This window comes from Balaenoptera musculus, chromosome 8, assembly GCF_009873245.2.
Source record: "Balaenoptera musculus isolate JJ_BM4_2016_0621 chromosome 8, mBalMus1.pri.v3, whole genome shotgun sequence".
In the NCBI taxonomy this organism is placed as follows: Eukaryota; Metazoa; Chordata; class Mammalia; order Artiodactyla; family Balaenopteridae; genus Balaenoptera; species Balaenoptera musculus.
In genome coordinates, this window is record NC_045792.1 from 70706262 (window position 1) to 70727003 (window position 20742).

Sequence of the window (20742 nt, forward strand, 5' to 3'; positions counted from 1 at the left end):
AAGGAGGCAACTTTCTGGGGGGCTTGCAGGAGGTCAGGTGGAAGCAGAATGTTCTGTGGGACTCTGTGCACCATCTGCACAGCCCCAGTGGGTGCCCCTAGCATATTGAGGCAAGGTTGGGTTGGGGGGGAAGAGTTGCTCCCCAGGAGGAGGCGGCAGCAGGGCTCCAGGTAGATGAGGGCTGGGTTCTCTCTGCAGGGGCACCTGAACTGGCCGCCATTCTGCCTGGTGATGCTGAATGTGACTCACCTGACCCATCAGGTCACCATTGACCGCTTCAGCCGGAAGGTGAGTGCATCAAAGAGCAAGCCCCCAGGGAAGGGCAGCAGTCAGGCGAGGGGCGGGGCATCAGGGGAGGAGGGGCTTTGAGGCTTATTCACAACTGGGAGCAAGGGTAGGGAGGGATCCTCTAAAAGAAAAATAATGCAAATTTACGTATATTTGGAGGTGATTTTAATTAGAATATTTGTGGCCACTCTAATGTCAGGAGAGGAAGTGTACCAGGAGGAATATTGCGACCGAAAAGAAGTTAAATGGCAAGAGGCAGTAGCCTTAAATGATTGTGGTTAAAATATCTCACTTCTGCAATTTTTACAAAAATATAAGGCCATGTGAACACACTAAGCTGCATCAGCTTCACATCAAGCCCACCTCTGTCAAGGAGGCTGGTGCCCAACCACAGCCCACCCTCTGTGGGGTACCCGCCCCGAGGGCTCTGCCTTTGCTCTTCCCAGTGGGAGGGTGAGTAGGGCTGACTCATCTCCTCCTCAGGTCCCAAAGTGTCGGCTCTCCCCACCTATTCCTGAGCTCAGACCTGCAGCCCTGTTACTAGAATCTGCTCTTGAACATTGAACACAAGGGCCACACCTGTGAGACTCCCAGGAACAAGGCTTAGGGCAGTGGGTTTTCCATGAGATGGAGGCTTAAGCATAAAACTCCCTGGGTTTCATCCCAGGTGCTCCAGCATTGTGGAGCCCATGACCCTGTCTGTACAGCTCGGAAGGCTAGGTTATGAGAGAGCCAGGGACTTGCCCAAGGTCAAAGTTTTCCGACTACTGGGCTAGGTAGGGCTCCCTCTATTCAACACAGTAGTTTATGCACTGGATAATTTGCAAAGTGATTAATAAAACAGTGATTCTTGGGTGGGAGGGTATAAAGTCATTATAAATATTTTAAAATCCTAATATTTTCATCTCCCATTTCCACGTAGTAAAACTAATAATCCATAATACATACAAATTTAACCTTGTCTGTAAGTAACAGGGGTTGTAGCTTTGAGTTTAAAGTGTTGCATATTTAACAGACATTGCTTGAGCCCCCAGTTCATGTCAGGCCCAAAGGCAGGTGCTGGGGATTCAAAGGTGAGTGAGACACAGTTTCTGACCTTAAGAAACTCACAGCCCATGGAGGGCCTTGATGAGGGAACAAATCTGTCTTAAAGGCCAGCACAGAGCTGGGGGAGACTCCAGAGAAGGGGTACCCAACCCAGCGGCTGGGGATTTAGGGTCAGTCTCCCAGAAGAAATGATCTGAGCAGAATCAGAAAAAAAGAGAGTGATTAGAAGGGCTCAGGATTATTTGGGCATGTAGATGTCGCTTGCCTCCAGCTGTTGCATTTCTTGTTTCATTGTTTCGTGCTCATAACATGTTTTTAGAACTTTTCCATGCCACCTTGGACTGTGTCTTGGCTGCGTGTGCCTGAAATAGAGCCTGCCACGTAGCAGATGCTTAATAACTGCTAGTTGGATAAATGGATGGATGGAGGGAGGGAGGGACGGATGGACAGGCAGACAAGCTGTGCTCACATTGAACACCCTCCCCCCCAAGGTGTCTGTGGACTTGCAGCCTGTGTGGCCCCCTGTGAGCAGGTACGGGTTCAGAATTGAGGACACAGGCCACATGTACATGATCCGGACGCCATCACACATCCAGATCCAGTGGCTCCACAGCTCAGGACTCATGATCCTGGAGGCCAGCAAAGCCAGCAAGGCCCAGGGCCGTGGCCTCTGCGGTGAGGTGGGACCCAGCTGGGGGGGGGGGAAGGGGATGCTTCCTGGGTCCACCTCTGCCCCCAGACGCAGGTTCCCCTGGAACAGGGAAAGCTGGGACAGAGTGCCGGGCCAGAGGTGGGCCCAGCAGAGCTGCCAGGGCAGAGACCTAATGTCTTGTGTTCTGGGGCTGAAGCTGCCAGCAGGGAGATGGCGCAGGGCTGTGGCCTTGGCCAGTTGTCACTTCAGCTGAGATTGTCAGCTTCCCTGATCGCTTCCTAACACCAGATAATCTTCCCTGTCTGCATGTGCCCGGGCACTTCACAAAACACTTCTACACTCTGATCTCACTTATTCCAGGTCATCCACGCAATAGCCCTGAGGGATGGCCATTGAACTAAAGAAGAAAGGGGGCTCAGAGAGGTTAAGTGGCTTGCCTAAGATCACACAGCAGAGCTGCCACAACACAGAACTAGTGCTCTTCAGACCGCAGCATGGTTGCAGAGAGCATGCCCTAAGGGCCTGGATGTATTTTGATAAGAACAAGGGGTACAGGAGGAGTCTAAGTGTGGACTGCTGCTCCTTGCAGGTGCAGAAGGATGTGGGCCCCCATAAGGTGCTCCATGACAAACTGTTGTGATTATGATGATGGATGACATAGGAATACTTACACACACATACTTGCATGCCCTCCATCCGTAAATCTGCACCCATTTTATTCATTCACACTCATGCGCCTGTGTTCAGAATGCCTTCTACGCATGAGCTAACACGTGTGAGCCTGCTCATTCTTTCATTTGTGCAACACATAAACACATATTTACCATGTACCAGTCACTAGGGACAGAACAGTAGGCAAAAAGGACAAAATGTGTCTTATGAAGCTTCCATTCTTACTGGCACAAACATCTCTCCTTACACACACACACACACACACACACACCCCCCACCATTATCACCTCCTCTGCTATCCCTTTCTCACCATTTTTTCCTTCTACTATTTGTGCCTGATGCAGAGTGCTGTGGTCAGCCTCTGGCGGGCCAGCTCCTCCCTAGGATGCTTTGGTGACATCCTTCAGTGACTCAATGCCAAGACCAAAAATCTGACCATTGGGACTGTTGATAAAAATCTGAGGATTTTGTAGTAAATCATGCTTTATATTCACGAAATTGGTGCCTGGAGGTGTCAGAGCAGAAGTCAGCAAATGTAGTTCTATTTTATCCAGACTAACACTTGGTATCTTGGGCACCTGCTAGGCAACTTGGGGGAATATTGAGAGAGTGAGACTATAAGGGAAAAGGAGTCTTTGCACTCAGAGAGCAAAACAGACCTGCAAACTGAACCTGTTACACAGAATTGGGACAGTCATGGACACTGCATCTGAGGAGCCCGTGAAGGAAGGACTTCTGAGAAAGTGTTTCAGACAGAAGGAGTAGCATAAGCAAAGTCAAGGGCAGAGAAGTGTGTGTTTGGAGCCTAGAGTGTGAGAGATGAAGCTGAAGGTTAAGGTCATGTTAGAAGCTGTGACGGATAAACTTCAGCGCTGCCCCTATCTCAGTGCCTTAACACAATAGAAGTTTATTCCTTGCACACATAAATTCCCCAATGGAGATTCCTTCCATCCTGTGGCTCTGCCATTTTCAACACAAGCTTCCAACTGCATAGAAGGGAAAAGAGCTGGGCAGCTTTTACGGATCCAACCTGGAAGTGGTGCCCATCACCTTCACTCACGTTCCATTGGCGGGGACTTACCACATGGTCTCACCAACCACAGGAGAGCCTGGGAGAAATAGGCTAGTGGACCGCCCAGGAAGAAGAGGAAACAGGTGTTATAATTAGGTAGCAATCTCTGCTAAAGCAGATTTTTTGGAGTAACTTTTAATTTTGATATAACGTTAAACTTAGAAGTTGCAAAAATAGTGTAAGGAACTCCTATGTACTTTTGACCCAGATTTACCAAGTGTTCGCATTTTGCCTATTTGCTTCTCTTTCTCTCTCTCTCCATATATATATATATATGCGTGTATATATTATATATATACATACATATGCATGTATATATGCATTAATATATGTATGTATGCATTTTTATATATTCACTTTTCTATGCATATGCCTTTTATATAAATGCATTTTTTTCTGAACCATTTGAAAGTATGTTTGAGACATTGTGTTCCTTTATCCTTAGATACTTTGGTGTGTATTTCCTAAACAAAGACAGTTTCTTACACAGTGCATTTCTTAGCTTCTCTGTACCTTATGTCTCTCATCTATAAAATGGGGATAACAGTGATACCAGTCTCAAAGAATTCTTGTGAGGAATATTCAGTGTGACAGCTGGGGACCTGGGAGTGGTGATTATTATGGCCGCTGGGGTAATTCTGCCCCTTTCAGGTATCTGTGATGGGGACGCAGCCAATGACCTCACCCTGGAGGATGGCTCTGTGGTGGGTGAGGCCGAGGACCCTGCTCCCTTTCTGGACAGCTGGCAGGTGCCCAGCTCCCTGACCTCGGTGGGCCAGACCCGCTTCCGCCCGGACAGCTGTGCCACGGCCGACTGCTCTCCCTGCCTTCGCATGGTGTCCAACCACACATTCAGCGCCTGCCACCGCTTTGTAGGTGTCACCTGGGTCCAGCGTGGGGGGACCTCCTGGGCTGAGAATGGCAACATCTACCTGCAGAGGGCGAGCTCCCTAGAGGTGTTGATCCTGGGACAGATTGGGAGCCTGCCAAAGCTCCTTGTTGCCCCTGGGCTGGGCTGGGAGGAGCTGAGCCCTGAGATATGGGGGATGAGGGTAGGCAGCACCGTCTGATGCACGGCCCAGGTCTCCCCGGAGTCATTCTGTGAGCTGTGGATCCGGGACACCAAGTACGTGCAGCAGCCCTGCGTGGCACTGACCGTGTACGTGGCCATGTGCCACAAGTTCCACGTGTGCATCAAGTGGCGGCGCTCCGACTACTGCCGTGAGTTGCAGGGGTGGGGAGGGGGAGGGGGAGGAGAGGGGAAGGGCCGGGGGCTCTCCTCCATGGCTGCTTTTGCTCTCACCCCTCACCCCTGTTAGAGTGGGAGAAAGGCTCACAGACCTGAGTCCAGGTCTAGGCTTTCCCAGATTTAATTAGTCGTTCACTCACTAATGGATATTAATTAATTTATAGATATTTTCTAAATAAATCTATAAACATACTAACAAACTAAAAATTTTTACTTTTATTATACTTTATATTAATACATCAAATACATGTTTTATGTTTATTATTTAGTTTCTTTGAGTCTCCTTGCCTCATCTGTAAAATGGGGGCGGTCATAACACTTTCCTTGAGGGTCGTTTTGAAGATGACATGAGATAATGTGTACAGAGTGCCTCACACAGGCCCATCACACGTTACTATCCAGTAAATATTAGTTCCTTTCTCTTAACTTTTAGTCATGTTTCTCTTTTGGTCTCTCCTCTCGTTCGTTGAGGATGGACGTGAGAGCATTCCTCCCCACCCCCATTAGGTTTGCACTAGTGGGGTAGGCAGGGGTGGACCAGCCTAGAGTACTTTGATTTATAAATGTGAACACATCCAGAAAGGCTGGAAACAGCTCAAAGGAAGGCCACACCTATAATAAGACAGATAGAAGATGAAAAGACAAAATCATCTAGAGTAGTGTTTTTCAAACTGTGGATCCCAGCTCAGTGGGTTTGAAATCAGCATACCCACTGATTTGGGCGTCAGCATCAGCATTTTTAAAATACAATAGAATAAAAAATACTAGTGTGTACTGCACCTAGAATGATAAGTATTGTCTTGTGAAAAGGTTTTTTGTTTCAATATAGCAGTGATTCTCAATCCCAGCTACCCTTTGAAATCACCCAGGGAACTTCAAAAAGTACTCATGCTTGGGCCCCACAATCAGAAATGCTAATTCAGTTGGTCTGAGGTGGAATCCCAGCCATGGTGTTGCAAAAGCTCTCAGTGATTCTTTTACAGTGGCTTGAGGAGCACTGTTTACATGCATGTGTATATTGGACCACAACATGAGATCTAGTTTTTACGATCAAGAAAGTTTGGAAACACTGATCTATAGCAAGGGGTTGGCAAATGTTTTCTGTAAAGGACCAGATAGTAAATATTTGAGGCTTTTGGGACCATATGGTCTCTGTCACAATTACTCAGCTCTGCTCTTGTAGTACAAAAGCAGCCAGATACAATAGGTAAATGAATGGGTGTGGCTGTGTTTCAATAAAACTTTATTTGCAAAAACAGGCAGCAGGCTGGATTTGGGCTGTGGCCTGTGCTTTGCTGGCTCCTGATGTAGAAGAAGGAGGCAATGACACTAAACCCCTTTGCACTCTTTACTGAGGCACAGATGATGCTCTGAGCCCCCTCCTCACCCTGCCTGGGGTCTGAGCTCAGGCTGGTGCCCGCTGCTGTGCCCCTGCAGCTTTCCTGTGCCCCAGCGACTCCACATACCAGGCATGTGTGGCAGCCTGTGAGCCCCCCGAGACGTGCCGGGATGGGATGCTGGGCCCGCTGGACCCAGAGCAGTGCCAGGTGCTGGGCGAGGGCTGTGTCTGCTCTGAGGGCACTATCTTGCACCGGCGCCACTCGGGGCTCTGCATCCCCGAGGAGAAATGTGGTAGGTTCCTGCCCTCCCTGGGCAAGGCCCTCTCCTCAACCTAGGGTCTCCTTCACCCTCCTGCTACCCATGGCTGAGGCCCCCTGCATCCCTCCAGGTCTACTCTGGGGGTGGTCAGTTTCCCAGGGAGGGTCTGGCCTGGGACAGTCTGGGTCTCCCCACCTTCCTCAGTCCCCTGCACCCCGCCATGCCCACTGCAGCCTGCACAGACAGCACGGGGGTGCCGCGGGCCCTGGGGGAGACCTGGAACAGCTCCCTCAGTGGCTGCTCCCAGCACCAGTGCCAAGCTCCGGACACCATTGTCCCAGTGGGCCCGGGCTGCCCAGGCCCCCGCCCTGAAAGCTGCCCACGCTTTGGGGAGGTGGCTCTGCTCCTGCCCACCGAGGATCCCTGCTGCCTGGGGACTGTTTGCGGTGAGTCCCACCCTGCACTTCCCTAGACCTCAACTGTATGATGGTTAAAAGGCTCCAGCTCTGCCTCTTAACCTTGATGGATAGGATAAGGCCTGGAGAAATGAAGGTGTCGTATGGGGGTGTGTTGGGGGGAGTGGAGGACCTGCGGTGGGGTGGGGGAGCTGTGCCCTATGAGTCAGTGTGGGGCAGGGCTTAAAGGCACGGGCTCTGGAGCCAGGCAGCCTGGTGGATGCTCCCTGCACCACCTTGCAGCCTTGTGACCTCAGGAGGTCATTTAACATCCTCCGTGCCTCGGTCAGTTCTGTAGCATGAGGCTGATAATGGTACCCACCTTCTGGGTCGTGATGAGAATGACTGAAGTTGATACTGATCTAGTAGAACAGCAGTGGGCACATGGCCCAGCTCAATGAATGTTAACTCTGATTGCTCTTCTGTCTCACTCCTGGACCCTGTGTGACCCTCAGAGGCCCCCTCCAAGAACTTGGGTCCTGGAGGCTAGGGGAAGTGCTGGGGGCCAGGTGTCCAGGGGCTGGGCAGTGCTGGAGGCTGGGGGAGTCCCAGCCTCCAGGTGACAGTCCCTGTGGCCCCTGGGCCAGTGTGTAACCAGACTCTGTGTGAGGGCCTCGCCCCCACCTGCAGCCCAGGCCACCGACTCCTCACCCACTTCCAGGAGGACTCCTGCTGCCCCAGCTACAGCTGTGGTGAGAGGTCCCAGCGTGGGGGATAGGGGAGGATACCTACCACCCAGGGGCAGGGAAGCCCTGCAGCCGGGAGAGGGGAGCAAGGACAGCTCTGGGGACTGGGTTCTGGCTGGAGATTAAAGCAGAGCTAGGGTGGGGGTCCAGGTGTGGCCATGCAGGGTCTGCTCCCAGTGCCAAAATTCTGTCTTTTCCCCAGAGTGTGACCCAGACCTGTGTGAGGCAGAGCTGGTCCCCAGCTGTCGCCAGGACCAGACCCTGATTGCGGGCCGCCTGGGGGATTCGTGCTGCACCTTCTACTTCTGTGGTGGGTCGACGTGCCATCAGATGTTAACATGCACGCCTGGATCACAGCCACCTCCTTCCTCACCCCTGCTTCCCTGGGTGGCTGGGAGGAAAGGGTGGAGATCTTCTGGTGGAGTGGGCACGGGGAGAAGGGTGAGATCTCTGTCCAGAAGGAAGTGTAGGAAGAAGAGGAAACCACCACCGCTTCACCCCATACATTACTGAGCACAAGAAAATTGGTGCTTGTTCAGTGTAAGAATTTAGGTGGATGTGAGAGAGAACTTCCAGGTTCTGCCTCCAGGACAGGTCACACAGGACTGTGGAACACTGCTAGTGTTACCGAACCTAACTTGTGTTTGCAAGCAAGGAGAACAGGCGGCTAATTCTCAAAAGACCCAAATTCCTTGCTTGGCGCCTGCAATAAATGCTGCACTTTCCTTCATCCCATGCCAATGTCAGTAGATTGGCGGTACTGCACGCAGGTGAGCGGACCCAAGTTTGGTTCAGTAACGCTATGAGTCTGGCACCTGTCACACGTGGGGTTTAGGTGCCTCCCCCAGCAACCTGCTCTGTACCATGCTCCCCAGGAGAGGTACTGCCTGTGACAGCGGTGGCCCTTCTCTCCCCTCAGCCTGTGGCGACTGTCCAGATCCCATCCCCGAGTGTCAGGAAGGGGAGGCGCTCACCGTGGACAGGAACACCACGGAGCTCTGCTGCCCTCTGTACCAGTGTGGTGAGTCCTGCTGGATGTGGGGGCCAGGGCCGGAAGGGGCTCCGGGGACCTTCACAGAGTCCTCACCCTGGGACCAATGGGAGTTCAACAGGGGGCAACAGGGAGCCCCCAGGTGGCGAGGTCTGGGGAAGCCGTGGGAGGAGGCCCCTCCCGAGGAAGCTGGGCCAGGCCCTGGGAGCTGGATTGCAGGGGTACAGGCTGTCACATAGGTGGCTCTGAGGCTTCCTAAGGAAAGTCCCTGTTCCCTCCATGGAGGCTCCCAGGGGCCAGGGGGAGGCCTGGGTTGAGGGACAAATGCTTAGGCCACTCCCATTCTGTCGGCCTGGATCCACAGTCCTCATTCACTGACTGACCCAAGGCCCCTGCCTCGGGGTCCCTTTCGCCACTGTTACCATAGTACCTGCACGAGGCTGCATTTTGAAGCCTCTGAAGCTCTTTTATTTTGCAATGATAAATAAAAGTGAGCCCTTTCTGATATTTTTACAGGACATAACACCTGTAGGTAGGATGTACCTTAACATAGTACTGTATACTGTGTACAGTGTACTGTACCTTAATTGTACCTAATAAGCATAGTACAGCCAGCATCATGGACTTTAAGCAAACCTAATGGATGAAAATTAACAAAATGTTTAAATTTCAATGTGACTTAATTTACAAAAATTCCTTTCCATACCGACTGTAGGAAAGATGTGAGGTAGACTGCACTGGCACAGAGCAGTGTAGGGCGGGGCCTCCTCCAGGATACCCCAAGGGCAACCCCGACTGGTTCAATGTCAAGAGCCAACTTTGAAACAATGTAGGCTCCCACTGAGAGTTCCCCAAAAGGCTTGGCCATACCCGACCAAGTAGCTCCAGCTGGGGGCTCAGAGGCCGCTTGTCACAAAGTGTTTACACAGCTCATCTGAGCAGAGGATCAGTGTCCTTCCTCTCCAGCCTCTCTCCTCATCTCTCCTCCTCAGCCTCCCTCTCCCTGTTTCTCAGAAAGTACTTCTGTAACGTGGAGTGAGTACAGGCATATGGAGTCAGTCAGGGTTTTGAACCCCAGCCATTTACTAGCTGTGTGGCCTGGGGCAATGTACAACCTCTCTGAGCCAAGGTTCCTCATTTGTGTAATGGCGATAATAGTATGTACCTCGAGGGGCTGTTGTGAAGGTTAGAGATAATATATGTAAAGTGTGTGCTGTGTACATAGTACCTTAATATAACAGTGCTTGGCATACAGTAGGTGCTCAATAAACAGAGGCCATCGATATTATTACCTTGTCCCAGTCTTCCTTATACTTTTCTTACAAAAGCACTATCTAAGCCTTGTAGAAAGTATAGAATCCAAGTAAATACAAGAAAATGAAAACACTATTTTCCTACCTCCCAGACATTTCATTGTCAGTATCCTCCAATTCAGTACAGATCCTTCTAGATATTCTCCCCCTTTAGGTAAGTATGTTTTACCAAAATGAGGTCATACTGTACATGCTCTTTTTTAGCCAGGTATTTTCAGTTAATGATGCTTACCTTTCATGTTAATAACATTTTCAAGTCATAGCGTACCAATCCATGGTTTTTCTGGTCTGTTCAATCCAGGATCCCATCCAGATCCACACATTAACATTATGTCTCTTAAATGTCTTTTAATCTAGCACATGTTCCTTCTTCTGTATGATGCTAAATTGTAGAGTTTGGGCTATGGGCCTGCAGAAGGTCTCATGTTCTGGGTTTATCTGGTTGCTTCCTCTTGGAACCATTTACCTTGCTCTTCTGTCCACTGTGCTTCCTGTAAACTGGAAGTTAGATCCAAGACTTGGTGGCTTCAAATTAAAAATCTTTGGCTACACTGTCCTCGAGCTTCATAGGACATCACACCAGGAGACGCGTACTCTGTGGTTGAGCCAGTATAACCGAGGTTCACGTTGGCCCTGGATTACGGTGGCAGCTGTCTGATCTGTCCATCTTACATTTACAAATTTCCTCTTTCAACCAGAAAGTAACCCATTATTTGGACATTATACAAATGCCCTTCTCCCCTCTACCTCTTATGTTTTTGAAACATCGATTAATACTCCTTACCTGTGCCAATAATTTTTTTTTGTAAATCAGATAAGTTTTACAATCTTTCACCTTCAGCGTTGACCCTGGCACCTCCCCTCTGCACCAAAAAGTTGTGTCCAGGGATTCCTCGCTCCTTGCCTTGGTCTCTCAATAAATGAGAATGGCCGAGGAATCCTAAACTAAGAGGGGACTGGCTGGAGAAGGGAAGTGTGAGCCCTAGAGTGTAGCATCTGCTGAAGCAGAGCAGGCTCCAGGTGGGCTACAAGAGGATGACGTCTCCACAGCGTAGGAGGAGTTGTGTTCTTCTTAGAGAGAAACTGTCCCATCAGCGGAGCTTCACCTGGTCACCCGCTCCCCTCTGACCACTACTCTCAGGGTGACACAGCATCCAAGGGAGGGAGGCCCAGCCGAGTGAATTTAAGGTTCTGACACTGTCAGGTCGCTAGTGCCTCCCAGGGCAGAACGAGGGCCTCCTAATGTAGTTCTACGGGGAGACTTCAGGAGCCCAGTCTTCTCCCCTGGACCCCAGAGGGTGTCTGAGGACACTGGGGGGACCTCGGAGGAGCTAGGAGGTACCCCCTCCTTAGCCAGTGTGTTTCTGAGTATTCCTGCTCCAAGGTGTCTGTGGCTGACGTGTCCCCTGCCTCCCCGCCCACGCAGTGTGTGAGAGCTTCCGCTGTCCCCACATGCAGTGTGGCATGGGCGCTGCCCTGGTGGAGGTGTGGAGCCCAGACCGCTGCTGCCCCTACAAGTCCTGTGGTAAGTCCCCGCACAGGGACACCCCTCCCCAAAGGCGGAGATCCAGGCCCCTGGGGGGAGGGGGGAGCCGGGCCACCACTGTCCACTTGGCTCAGATTCGACCCCTCCAGAGTCACCAGAGGGAAGCCACCAAAATGACCCTCCCGCTGCACCCGCTCCCTGAGTGCTGAACATTCTTTGTCTTCCCTGGATAAAAGAAGGAAAAAAACAACTTCCCTGTTCCAAAAAGGAACTTCTCCACCTTAAAAAGTCTTTATTGCAACCATCCGATAGTAAATATGATTTTGTTCAGATTCACCTCAAATCCTTTTGAGAAGAAGGCAGGGAGTGGCAATGATCAGTAATGAACACCTGCGAGCTTTATATAAAAATGTTTTTCAGGGACTTCCCTGGCAGTCCAGTGGTTAGGAGGACTTCGCCTTCCAATGCAGGTGGTGCAGGTTCAGTCCCTGGTCGGGGAGCTAAGATCCCACATGCCTCGTGGCCAAAAAACCAAAACATAAAACAGAAGCAATATTGTAACAAATTCAATAAAGACTTTAAAAATGGTCCACATCAAAAAAATCTTTTTAAAAAGATGTTTTTCGAAAAAGAGTCGAGAAACTCTGTTTCGCATCTGGATATTTTGCTTGCTTTTTCCGGGCCTCACTGGAATGTAAACTTCACGAGGGCAGGAATTTTAGTCTGTTTTATCCATGGCTTTGTCCCAAGAACAGAGAAAAATCTCGTCATATAGGCACTTAAAACTATTTGCTGCATGAATGGGTGACTCCGAAGTGTGTTTCACAGCCACTGTGACCTTCACTTCTCCTCCTCCTGAAGCTAGAACTGGTGGAGCCCTTAAGTTAGTCAGCGGTGCCTCGGCAATCAGCTCCCTCGTGGCTTAGAACTGGACCTGCTCACGGGCGAAGGCTTGGAGTAGAGCTCACCTTGCTGAGCATATATATTTGGGAAATGCAGATGGTCAGAAATTCCACCCTTGCCTTGTTCCTTCCTGGAGAGGCCCCATTCTGCTCTAGAATGTGCTCCGGAGTATGGGGTGATGGAAGAGAACCTGGTATTGATCCATCTACCTGTTTATCCTCCCTGCACATTCTATGTGGAGCTCAGCATTTGGACACATCATGCCCCACCTGCCCAACCAGGGGAGCTGCAGCCCCCATGTGGGATGGAGGGCAGCTAGAGGAGGAGCTGCATCTGCAGTGAGGGGTCTGGGAGGCTCAGGGGGACTCCCACCTGGACACCTCTGGTGAGGTGGGTCCTGTCCCCTCCTGTTTTTCAGAGTGTGACTGCGACACAATCCCAGTGCCCCGGTGCCGTCTGGTATGAAGACCCTGCTCCTCCCCACTCCCCCTGCTCTGCCTCCCCCTTTTTCTTTCCTTCTCTTTCCCTTCTCTTGGAGACCCTATTCCTTTAATCTAGTGCAATGAGCCTTGAATTGCAAGTCAGCATTCTCATCCCAAGCTCTGCTGTCTGGGCACAGTGCCCTCCACTTGTAAAGTGGGCCTGATCATGCTTCAGAGTTGTGGTGAGGATTAAGTACTACGATGATGCTGACGCTGGTGATGATGCTGGTGGTGATGGTGCGGGTGGTGGGGATGGTGGGAATGATGATGATGGTGATGATGTAATGGTGATGGTGGGGATGGTGTGGTGGTGGTGAAGAAGATGCTGCTTCTGCTGCTGGTGGGGATGGCAGGGATGATGTTGATGGTGATACTCATGACGGTAGCTGATGTTTACCGAGAGCTAACTATATGCCAGGAACTTTCTTATGTCTATTATCATATTAATTCTCACGACAGCCCAACGAGATTGCGTCTATGATTATCTCAATTATACAAGCAAGAAAACTAAGGTTAAGGTCATGTAGCTAGTAAATCACAGAGCCAGGATTGCAACCAGGATATCTGACTCCAGAGAACATGCCCTTAACCACCAGGCTGCATGGCCACTGAAAATACTTTAAGAAATGGAAAGTTATGCTTAAAGTTATGTTTTCTACATGATTTTTTGGATTATAAGTATTCCCCCTTTCCCACCTAGCCCACATTTTCCCTCATTTTGTCCCCCATCCCATCCTCTTCTCCTTTTAACTGGTGAGAAGGAAGGGAAGTGTATGAGCCAAGCAGGGCCCTGGGCCGGCAGCCATGCAGGGGGCCCTCGCTGATGTGGCCAGTGGGCGATCAGAATGACAGGAGAGTCCTGAGGCCCGGGAGAGGACACTGGGGAGCGCTCCCCAGCGGGGAGGATCGGGAGCCACATGGGCATCCTCAAGGGAGGGTGACTGAGCTCACAGGGTGCCAAGGGCCGCCCTGGCTAACAGGCCTGCCAGCCCCTCCCCGCCGCCGACTCCTGCCCACTGCAAGGAGACGACTGACAAGAGAGGGCCCCAGGTGGCAGGCTGCTCCCGACGGCGGGGCTGGGTCTCCTCACCCGGGGTGCTGACGGCCTCTGCCCACCCAGGGGGAGAAGTCCCAGCTGGACGAGGCGTTCATGCACAGCGCGGGGAACGTGTGTGGCTGCACCAAATACGAGTGCGGTGAGTGGGGAGGGGGACCCCGGGAGGTCGAGCCAGCTGGGTGAGCCAGGGGTGGGCCGGCCGGCCTGGGGCCAGTGTGGGCGCTGGGCTCTTGGTGACTGTCGCCGCCTTGCTTGCCCATCCAGTGAAGGCCCCCGTGTGTCTGAGCCGCGAGCTGGGGGTGATGCAGCCGGGCCAGACGGTGGTGAAGGTCTCGGCAGAAGGCGTGTGCCACACATCACACTGCACCGCCGTACTCGACCCTCTTACCAGCTTCTACCAGATCAACACCACCTCCGTGCTGTGTGACGTCCACTGCGAGGCGGTAGGGGGCAGCGGCGCAGGACAGGGTGTGCGGGGCCAGGGGGAGCTGGCCTGTAGACCCTTGGTGCTCTGGGAATCAGAGGAGCCCTTCAAGCTCCACCAAGCTCTTTGGATCTAGAGAGTGGGCATTGGGGGGACCTCTGAGACCTCTGTGGAAAGTGCTGAGGCCAGCAGAGGAACAGCAAGAGTGAAGGCCTGGCAAGGGTGAGCATTTGACAGAGAAAACTCACGTTTATTAAGCACCTACTTATGCCTGGCAAGGTCCCTATCTTCTTGGTTTGTGTGTTTGTACTGCTACCCTTTGTTGAGTGCTTCTATTGATACGTGCCCAGTACTTAGGACAGTGACTGGCTTCTATTAAGGGCTAAATAAGTATGAGTTGAATAAAAGGGATTGGAATTATTCCCGTTTTTCAGATGAGAAAACTGAGGTTTAGGGAAGTCCAGCCATTTGTCAAAATTGTCACAGGAACTGGGGCTCAAACTAAAGTCTATCTGGAATCAAAACTGCCATCCTTAATTACCAGCAAGGCCATCTCTTTGTCCACTGGGGCTGGGTTTAGGACCTGCTGTCTACCCTTATATCTACCCTGAGGCTCAGGGTAGATATAAGGATGACCTTCCTGCCTGAGATACAAGGAGGCTGGGAATTTCCTTTCTGAGCATCTACAGGGGGCCTTTCTCTGGGTTCTGGGCTCAGGGACAAGCAGACAGTGGGAGAGGCAGGAGGGTGGAGGTGGGTGTGTGGCTGAGGCCCCTCACGTCTCTCCCTGTCCTGCAGAACCAGGAGTATGAGCACCCGAGGGACCTGGCGGCCTGCTGCGGCTCCTGCAGGAACGTGTCCTGCCTCTTCACTTTCCCCAATGGCACCACCTCCCTGTTCTTGGTATGCAGCCCCTTAACTGCACATCCCAGGAGGGGACACCTAGGACCAGGGCCCAGGGCTGGGAACAGATGGGGTCCTGGGCAGTGCCAGGTCCTGGGCTGCACCTGTCTTCGGAACTGTGCCCTATCGGTTCACTAGGGCCATCGGCCGCAGGTCCCCATCGGCTACCTCTGTGCCCTCTAGCCCGGGGCATCCTGGATCGCAGACTGCACCCGCCACCACTGCAGCAGCACACCCCTGGGCGCCGTGCTCGTCCGCTCGCCCATCAGCTGCCCACCACTCAACGAGACCGAGTGTGCCAAGGTCAGTGCTGGCCGCCTCCCCCGCAGCATGGCCTGAAGCCGGGCGCAGCAGCTGTCTTAGTGGTGGTGGCGGGTAGGGGCAGGGGTGTCTTGTGGTGTGGGGAGCTGTGGAAGGAGGGCTTCCCTGTAGCCTGGACCTGCCCTACCACCCCAACTCCACATCTCTCCGTGTATCTTTGCTCTGACCGCATCGCCCCACATCCTCACGCATCACACCACATCCTCACACATCACAGGGCCATGCCCAGATGCACGCAGACATACACTGTCGCATGTTCTAGGCACACTCACATACACACCAACACGGGCAGTCAGCCGCTCACAGGCACCACACACTCCACGGGGACGTTAACACCTCGGCAAGCCAGTACACATACCACGCGCTGTCACACGCCAAGGCACGCTTGCACGCACACACCACGCAGACACACAGTTCAGTCCTGCGATGGGCTAACAGGGGTTCAGCACTAGCATGGACAGCTGTCACTACAGGCATACCTCAAGGAAAATGATTTCCTGGAGGGTTTGGGGTTATTGTTGAATTATTAGAGTTCTTGCCATTAATATTGGGCATTTAAAGATTTCTGGTCTCACTTAGAAAACAATTACACACATCCAAGCATTCTCTCCACACAAACACACACATGCAAAATCACACATGTACACACATGTATGTGCTCACAAAACCACACACATATACTTAGACCCACGCTCACACACGCACACACACAGACACACACACTTATTTACAAAGAACTGTCACATCCATCGTTTTATCAATTTCACAGCAGAGGAGGAGGGCTATCAGGGATCATTGCCCCATTTTAGAGGTGGGAAAACTAAGTCCAGAGGAAAGGGGTAGCTTATCCAGGGCTGAGATAGAGCCCAGGCCACTGACTCAAGTGGGTCAGTCCCTAACCCCTCCCCTCCCTGACCCTCTGTGCAGGAAACACTAAGGCGGACGACAGTACTGGGTGGGGGTGTGCATAAGGAGAGCTGCCACTGGAAAAACAGGGGGCCCTGGTGCCCTGCACCATCTTTACCCAGCCTCCAGCCTCATTGGGGGCTGAGGCAGCCTCAGCGCCAGTGTCCCAACCAATTGGGTTAGCCCCTGTGGCTCTCAATGGCCAGCTCAGGGGCCCCTTCCCCCTCTGGCTAGGACCTGATGGACAATGGGGCCTGGAACTCCTGCCCTGGAGCATCATGGGAGGAAAGGAGTCTAGACTCTAGCAGTCTTTTTGCCTCTTGCTGGGATCTTGGCTCCTGGCCTAGGATGTGGTCTCCTACCCACCTCTCCTCCTCTCCCTCTAGGCTGGGGGCTCGGTGGTACCTTCCTTGGAAGGATGCTGCAGGACATGTGAGTGAGCATGGCGGAGGCCAGGGGTGAGGGGCTGTGGTGGGGGGGACAGTGTGTCATGTTGGGGCTCAGAGGGCCAGGTTCCTTGCCTGGTGCCTCCAGTGGTGGCTCTTCAGGGGTGAGTAGTTGAAGGGATAACACCCCCGCCATGGGGCTCATGGCACAGACACAAATCTGCAGGTGGGCAGGGGCCATGCTCACATCCCTGTCCCAACAAAAGGCCTCTGCTCCTGTTGGAGACGGGACATTGGCACGTTGGGTCCAGGAGGTCAGTAACTGACCAGCTACTCTGCCACCTCCTGCCCTACCATGACCTCCAGCTGAGATGCCCCCCACATGAATTCTCCCTATGGTCAGGAGCCTTGTCATGGAGGTGCCTTCAGGCCCATGGGCTCCCAGACCGAGTCTGAGTGAGAGCTCGGTGCGTCTGTCCTCACCCCTGGCCCCTGGAACCTGCAGCCCCAACTGCATGTGCGTGCATGTTCCAATCAGCCTTAGGACCTTTGCCCACATGCCTCCCATCCCCCAGGGCCCTCAACCTTTCCTTGGAGGGATGTAGAATTTTGGACCCTTTTATGTCCACTTCACATATTCCAAGGAAACTGGGCTCAGTGCCTCATTGGCTGATCTCTGACCAACAACTCAATGTTCCCTGAATGTCCCGTGTGCTCCCTGTGACCCGTGTCCCTCTCCCCAGGTTCCCCGGGGACCCTGTTTCCCGTGGTCCCCGTTAGCCCCGCCTCTCCTCCACGGGTTAGTGTCCACTGCCACCCAGGTACTCCTCTCGGAAGCCCGCGGGACTGGAGGCGTGTAGCCGCGTTGCTATTTCTGCCAATGTCCCTTCTGCTAGGTGGTCCTGAGCTCTGGGGGTGGGGGAGGGGAGTGCGGTGCCCCTGCTCCCTGCCTCTGGCAAAGGCCGTAGGGCCAGCAGTGCATGCTGGGTAGCACGCTGCACCCCTGGGCTTGCATGGGAATGCTTCAGCAGTGCCCGCTCTCTTGGTGCCTAATGCCCACCAGTGCCCAATGCCACCACCGCTTTGCTACCGCTGGTTACTCAGCTGGTCTCAGTCCAGGACCCTGAGGCCATGGCCAGGACAGCTCTCAGTTCTCCTGTCTCCTGGGAGCAGAGAGGGAGGAAAAAGTGAACTTAGCTCTGGCCAGGAGACCTCCAGCCGGTGTGGTCGGAAACCTACTTGGTGAAACCCAGAGGCCAGAAGAGGGGATTCCACCCCATTTCCCACAGGCACCCCGGGGTCACAGAGGGAGTCTATGCATCTGGCAAATATTTATTTAGCACCAATACGCCAGGCCCTGTTCTAGGCACTGTAGACACAGCATAAATGACACAGCCCCATAGAGCTGACGTTCTAATGGGAGAGACAGAATAGCAAGTGAAATTACAATAAGATGGATGCATCTGGTTTTATGGGGGCTGAAACTTATGCAATTGGTGGGGGGGGGGCTTCATTAAGAAAAAGAACACAAACTTACAAATCCATACCGAGGTATGAAAGTGAAGATTTATTTAGAACGAGAGAACTCACAGCAAATTGTGGAAGGAGGCTGTGCAAAGGAAGACCCTAAAGCTTACATGTCAAGAGCATCATTACAAGTGTGTCTCTCGGGAAGGTGACAGTGCCCTGGATAGAAATAAGGAAAGGAGGGGTCAGGGAGGGAGGTTGGGTGGAGGGAGGACGTTGTAGTTTCAAGAAGAAGATCAGGAAAGGCCTTGGTGAGGAAATACTTGAGCAGGTGAGGGTGTAAATGAGCCATGTGATTGGTTGTCTTTGGGAGGCGTGGCCCAGGCAGAAGAAACTGCGCGCTTATCAATTTCCGTCTCTGTAACAGCTGTGTGAGGTGGGTGACTCCTGGCCCTGTCCTGTTTGATAGCTATGGAAACCGAGTGACCCTGCTATGTGCAAGCATCGGGCTAGGGACTGGGGTTTCCATTCACTCAGGCAATTGCGGGATGCTTGAACTGAAGCTCAGAGAGGGGAGAGGACACATCCAGGGTCGCCAATGGATTAGAGACAGGCTTTGGGGCTGGGGTGGGCAGGCAGCTTGCCTTGTCCCCAAATCCTCGTCTTCCCTAGCCCAGAGTCCCCAGGCCGTCCCTGGCATCCTTCCCTGTCTCACCCATCTCCCCTGCCTTGTCACCTTCACCTCCTTCCAGGGCACTGAGTTAAAAGGGAGGGGCTCTAATGCATGGGCACTAACGCTGGTGGAGGGACCCTCCAGCATGACACTAACTGCCCCAGTCTGGCCCAGCCTGCTGCCCCGGGCGCACTACTCAGCCGCAGCTGCCTCACCCACCCTGTTCCCCCAGGTAAAGAGGATGGACGCTCTTGCAAGAAGGTGACTATCCGCATGACCATCCGCAAGAATGAATGCAGGAGCAACACCCCTGTGCGTGGCCCCAGCAAGGCGGTGGGGGGGGGGGCGGGGTGCAGCCGAAGATGGGGATGGGGGTGCTTTGGGGGATGGAAGCCACACAGGCTGCCTCACTGGCCTGCCCGTCTCCAGGTGAACCTAGTGTCCTGCGATGGGAGGTGTCCGTCCGCCAGCATCTACAACTACAACATCAACACCTACGCCCGCTTCTGCAAGTGCTGCCGCGAGGTGGGCCTGCAGCGGCGTTCTGTGCAGCTCTTCTGTGCCACCAATGCTACCTGGGTGCCGTACATAGTGCAGGAGCCCACTGACTGTGCCTGCCAGTGGTCCTGAGGCCTGGGGGCTGGGGCGGGCTGGACCACTTTTTGCTTCCAGCTGGTCCAGTGTAGGGTGGGTGGGGGGCACTAAAGGTGTGGAGAGCTGGTACGCGCTGAGCATGGGTTGGCGGGCAGAGACACGGAGAGTGACTGGAACGGGCCACACCGGCCCATCCTGGCTCCCTCTCTGGGCTCCCCCTCCTCCACATATGGGAGAGTGCCACAACCTGGGGCTCAGGGAACTCAGCTCTGTCCCTGGCTTGAGGTCTGGGAAGGGCCGTAGGTCAGGGGCATCAGCCCCTGCACATCCGTGACTCTGGCTGCAGTGCTTTGGTAGAGGGGGTAAGAGCTTTCCTGAGAAGCCGGGACCAGGGCTGGACCCAAGACCCAGTGGAGGGGCCAGATGTGGTGGCCCATTCTCTTTCTCGGCCCTTTTGACCACAGAAGAACCACAGACTCAGTAAAAGGAAAGGGGGCTTAAATTGAAACATCCAGGTCTGTATCGCTGCCCAGGAGGACTTCCCAGAAGCAAAGAGGGTGGGTTCCCAGGCGGCGTGCTGTCACCAATGTCTGTGAGGTCAGGTCCAGAGACTGGGGAGTAGACTCAGTAACCTTCAAGCCCCCTGTAGCCCCAAGAGGGATGCCCTGGTATTCTGTTATTGACCTTGTAATTCAGGAAAGGATTTAGAAGAGCAGGGCCATGCCTACTCCATACCCACCCCCACTCCCATCCCTCAAAACCGGCCTCGCCGGCAGGTGGGCTGGCTCTGGTGAGGTGTGGTGGATGAGTTGTGCTGGACCCTCCTCAGTGAGGGTCCGACTCATCCCCATGTGGGTGGACAGCCCACCCCTCTGAGGGCCCTGTGGTGTTTAATGATACCTTCAGCTTGCAAGGCAGACCCTGGCTTTACAATGTGCCTCTTCTCCAAGAACATAGCAGAGTTGGTCTCTGGAGGGGCCCAAGTGTGAGTTTTGTGGCTCAGCCAATTCCCAGCTTTCTACTTCATGGGACTGTCCAGCAGGAGAGCAATAGTCAGTGGAAAATGCAGGCCCTGTGCATGTGCAGCCGCCTCTGAGCATTTCTCAGAGCCTTGTC

General features: G+C 53.1%; 1 protein-coding gene across 1 annotated transcript in view; it reads left to right on the forward strand.

Annotated features, from left to right (window-relative positions):
* Positions 1–19662, forward strand: part of OTOG (otogelin) — an 86017-nt gene extending 66355 nt beyond the window's left edge. Inside the window, exons 39-56 of the mRNA XM_036861663.1 lie at positions 199–288; positions 1827–2010; positions 4383–4603; positions 4814–4952; positions 6418–6612; positions 6813–7025; positions 7622–7726; positions 7923–8030; positions 8640–8741; positions 11451–11549; positions 12832–12872; positions 14016–14091; positions 14217–14395; positions 15175–15279; positions 15463–15582; positions 16893–16938; positions 19265–19344; positions 19462–19662. Coding sequence (XP_036717558.1) covers positions 199–288; positions 1827–2010; positions 4383–4603; positions 4814–4952; positions 6418–6612; positions 6813–7025; positions 7622–7726; positions 7923–8030; positions 8640–8741; positions 11451–11549; positions 12832–12872; positions 14016–14091; positions 14217–14395; positions 15175–15279; positions 15463–15582; positions 16893–16938; positions 19265–19344; positions 19462–19662 — 2304 coding nt within the window. The remainder of the gene's footprint in view (positions 1–198; positions 289–1826; positions 2011–4382; positions 4604–4813; positions 4953–6417; positions 6613–6812; positions 7026–7621; positions 7727–7922; positions 8031–8639; positions 8742–11450; positions 11550–12831; positions 12873–14015; positions 14092–14216; positions 14396–15174; positions 15280–15462; positions 15583–16892; positions 16939–19264; positions 19345–19461) is intronic.
* Positions 19663–20742: the final 1080 nt, after the last annotated feature.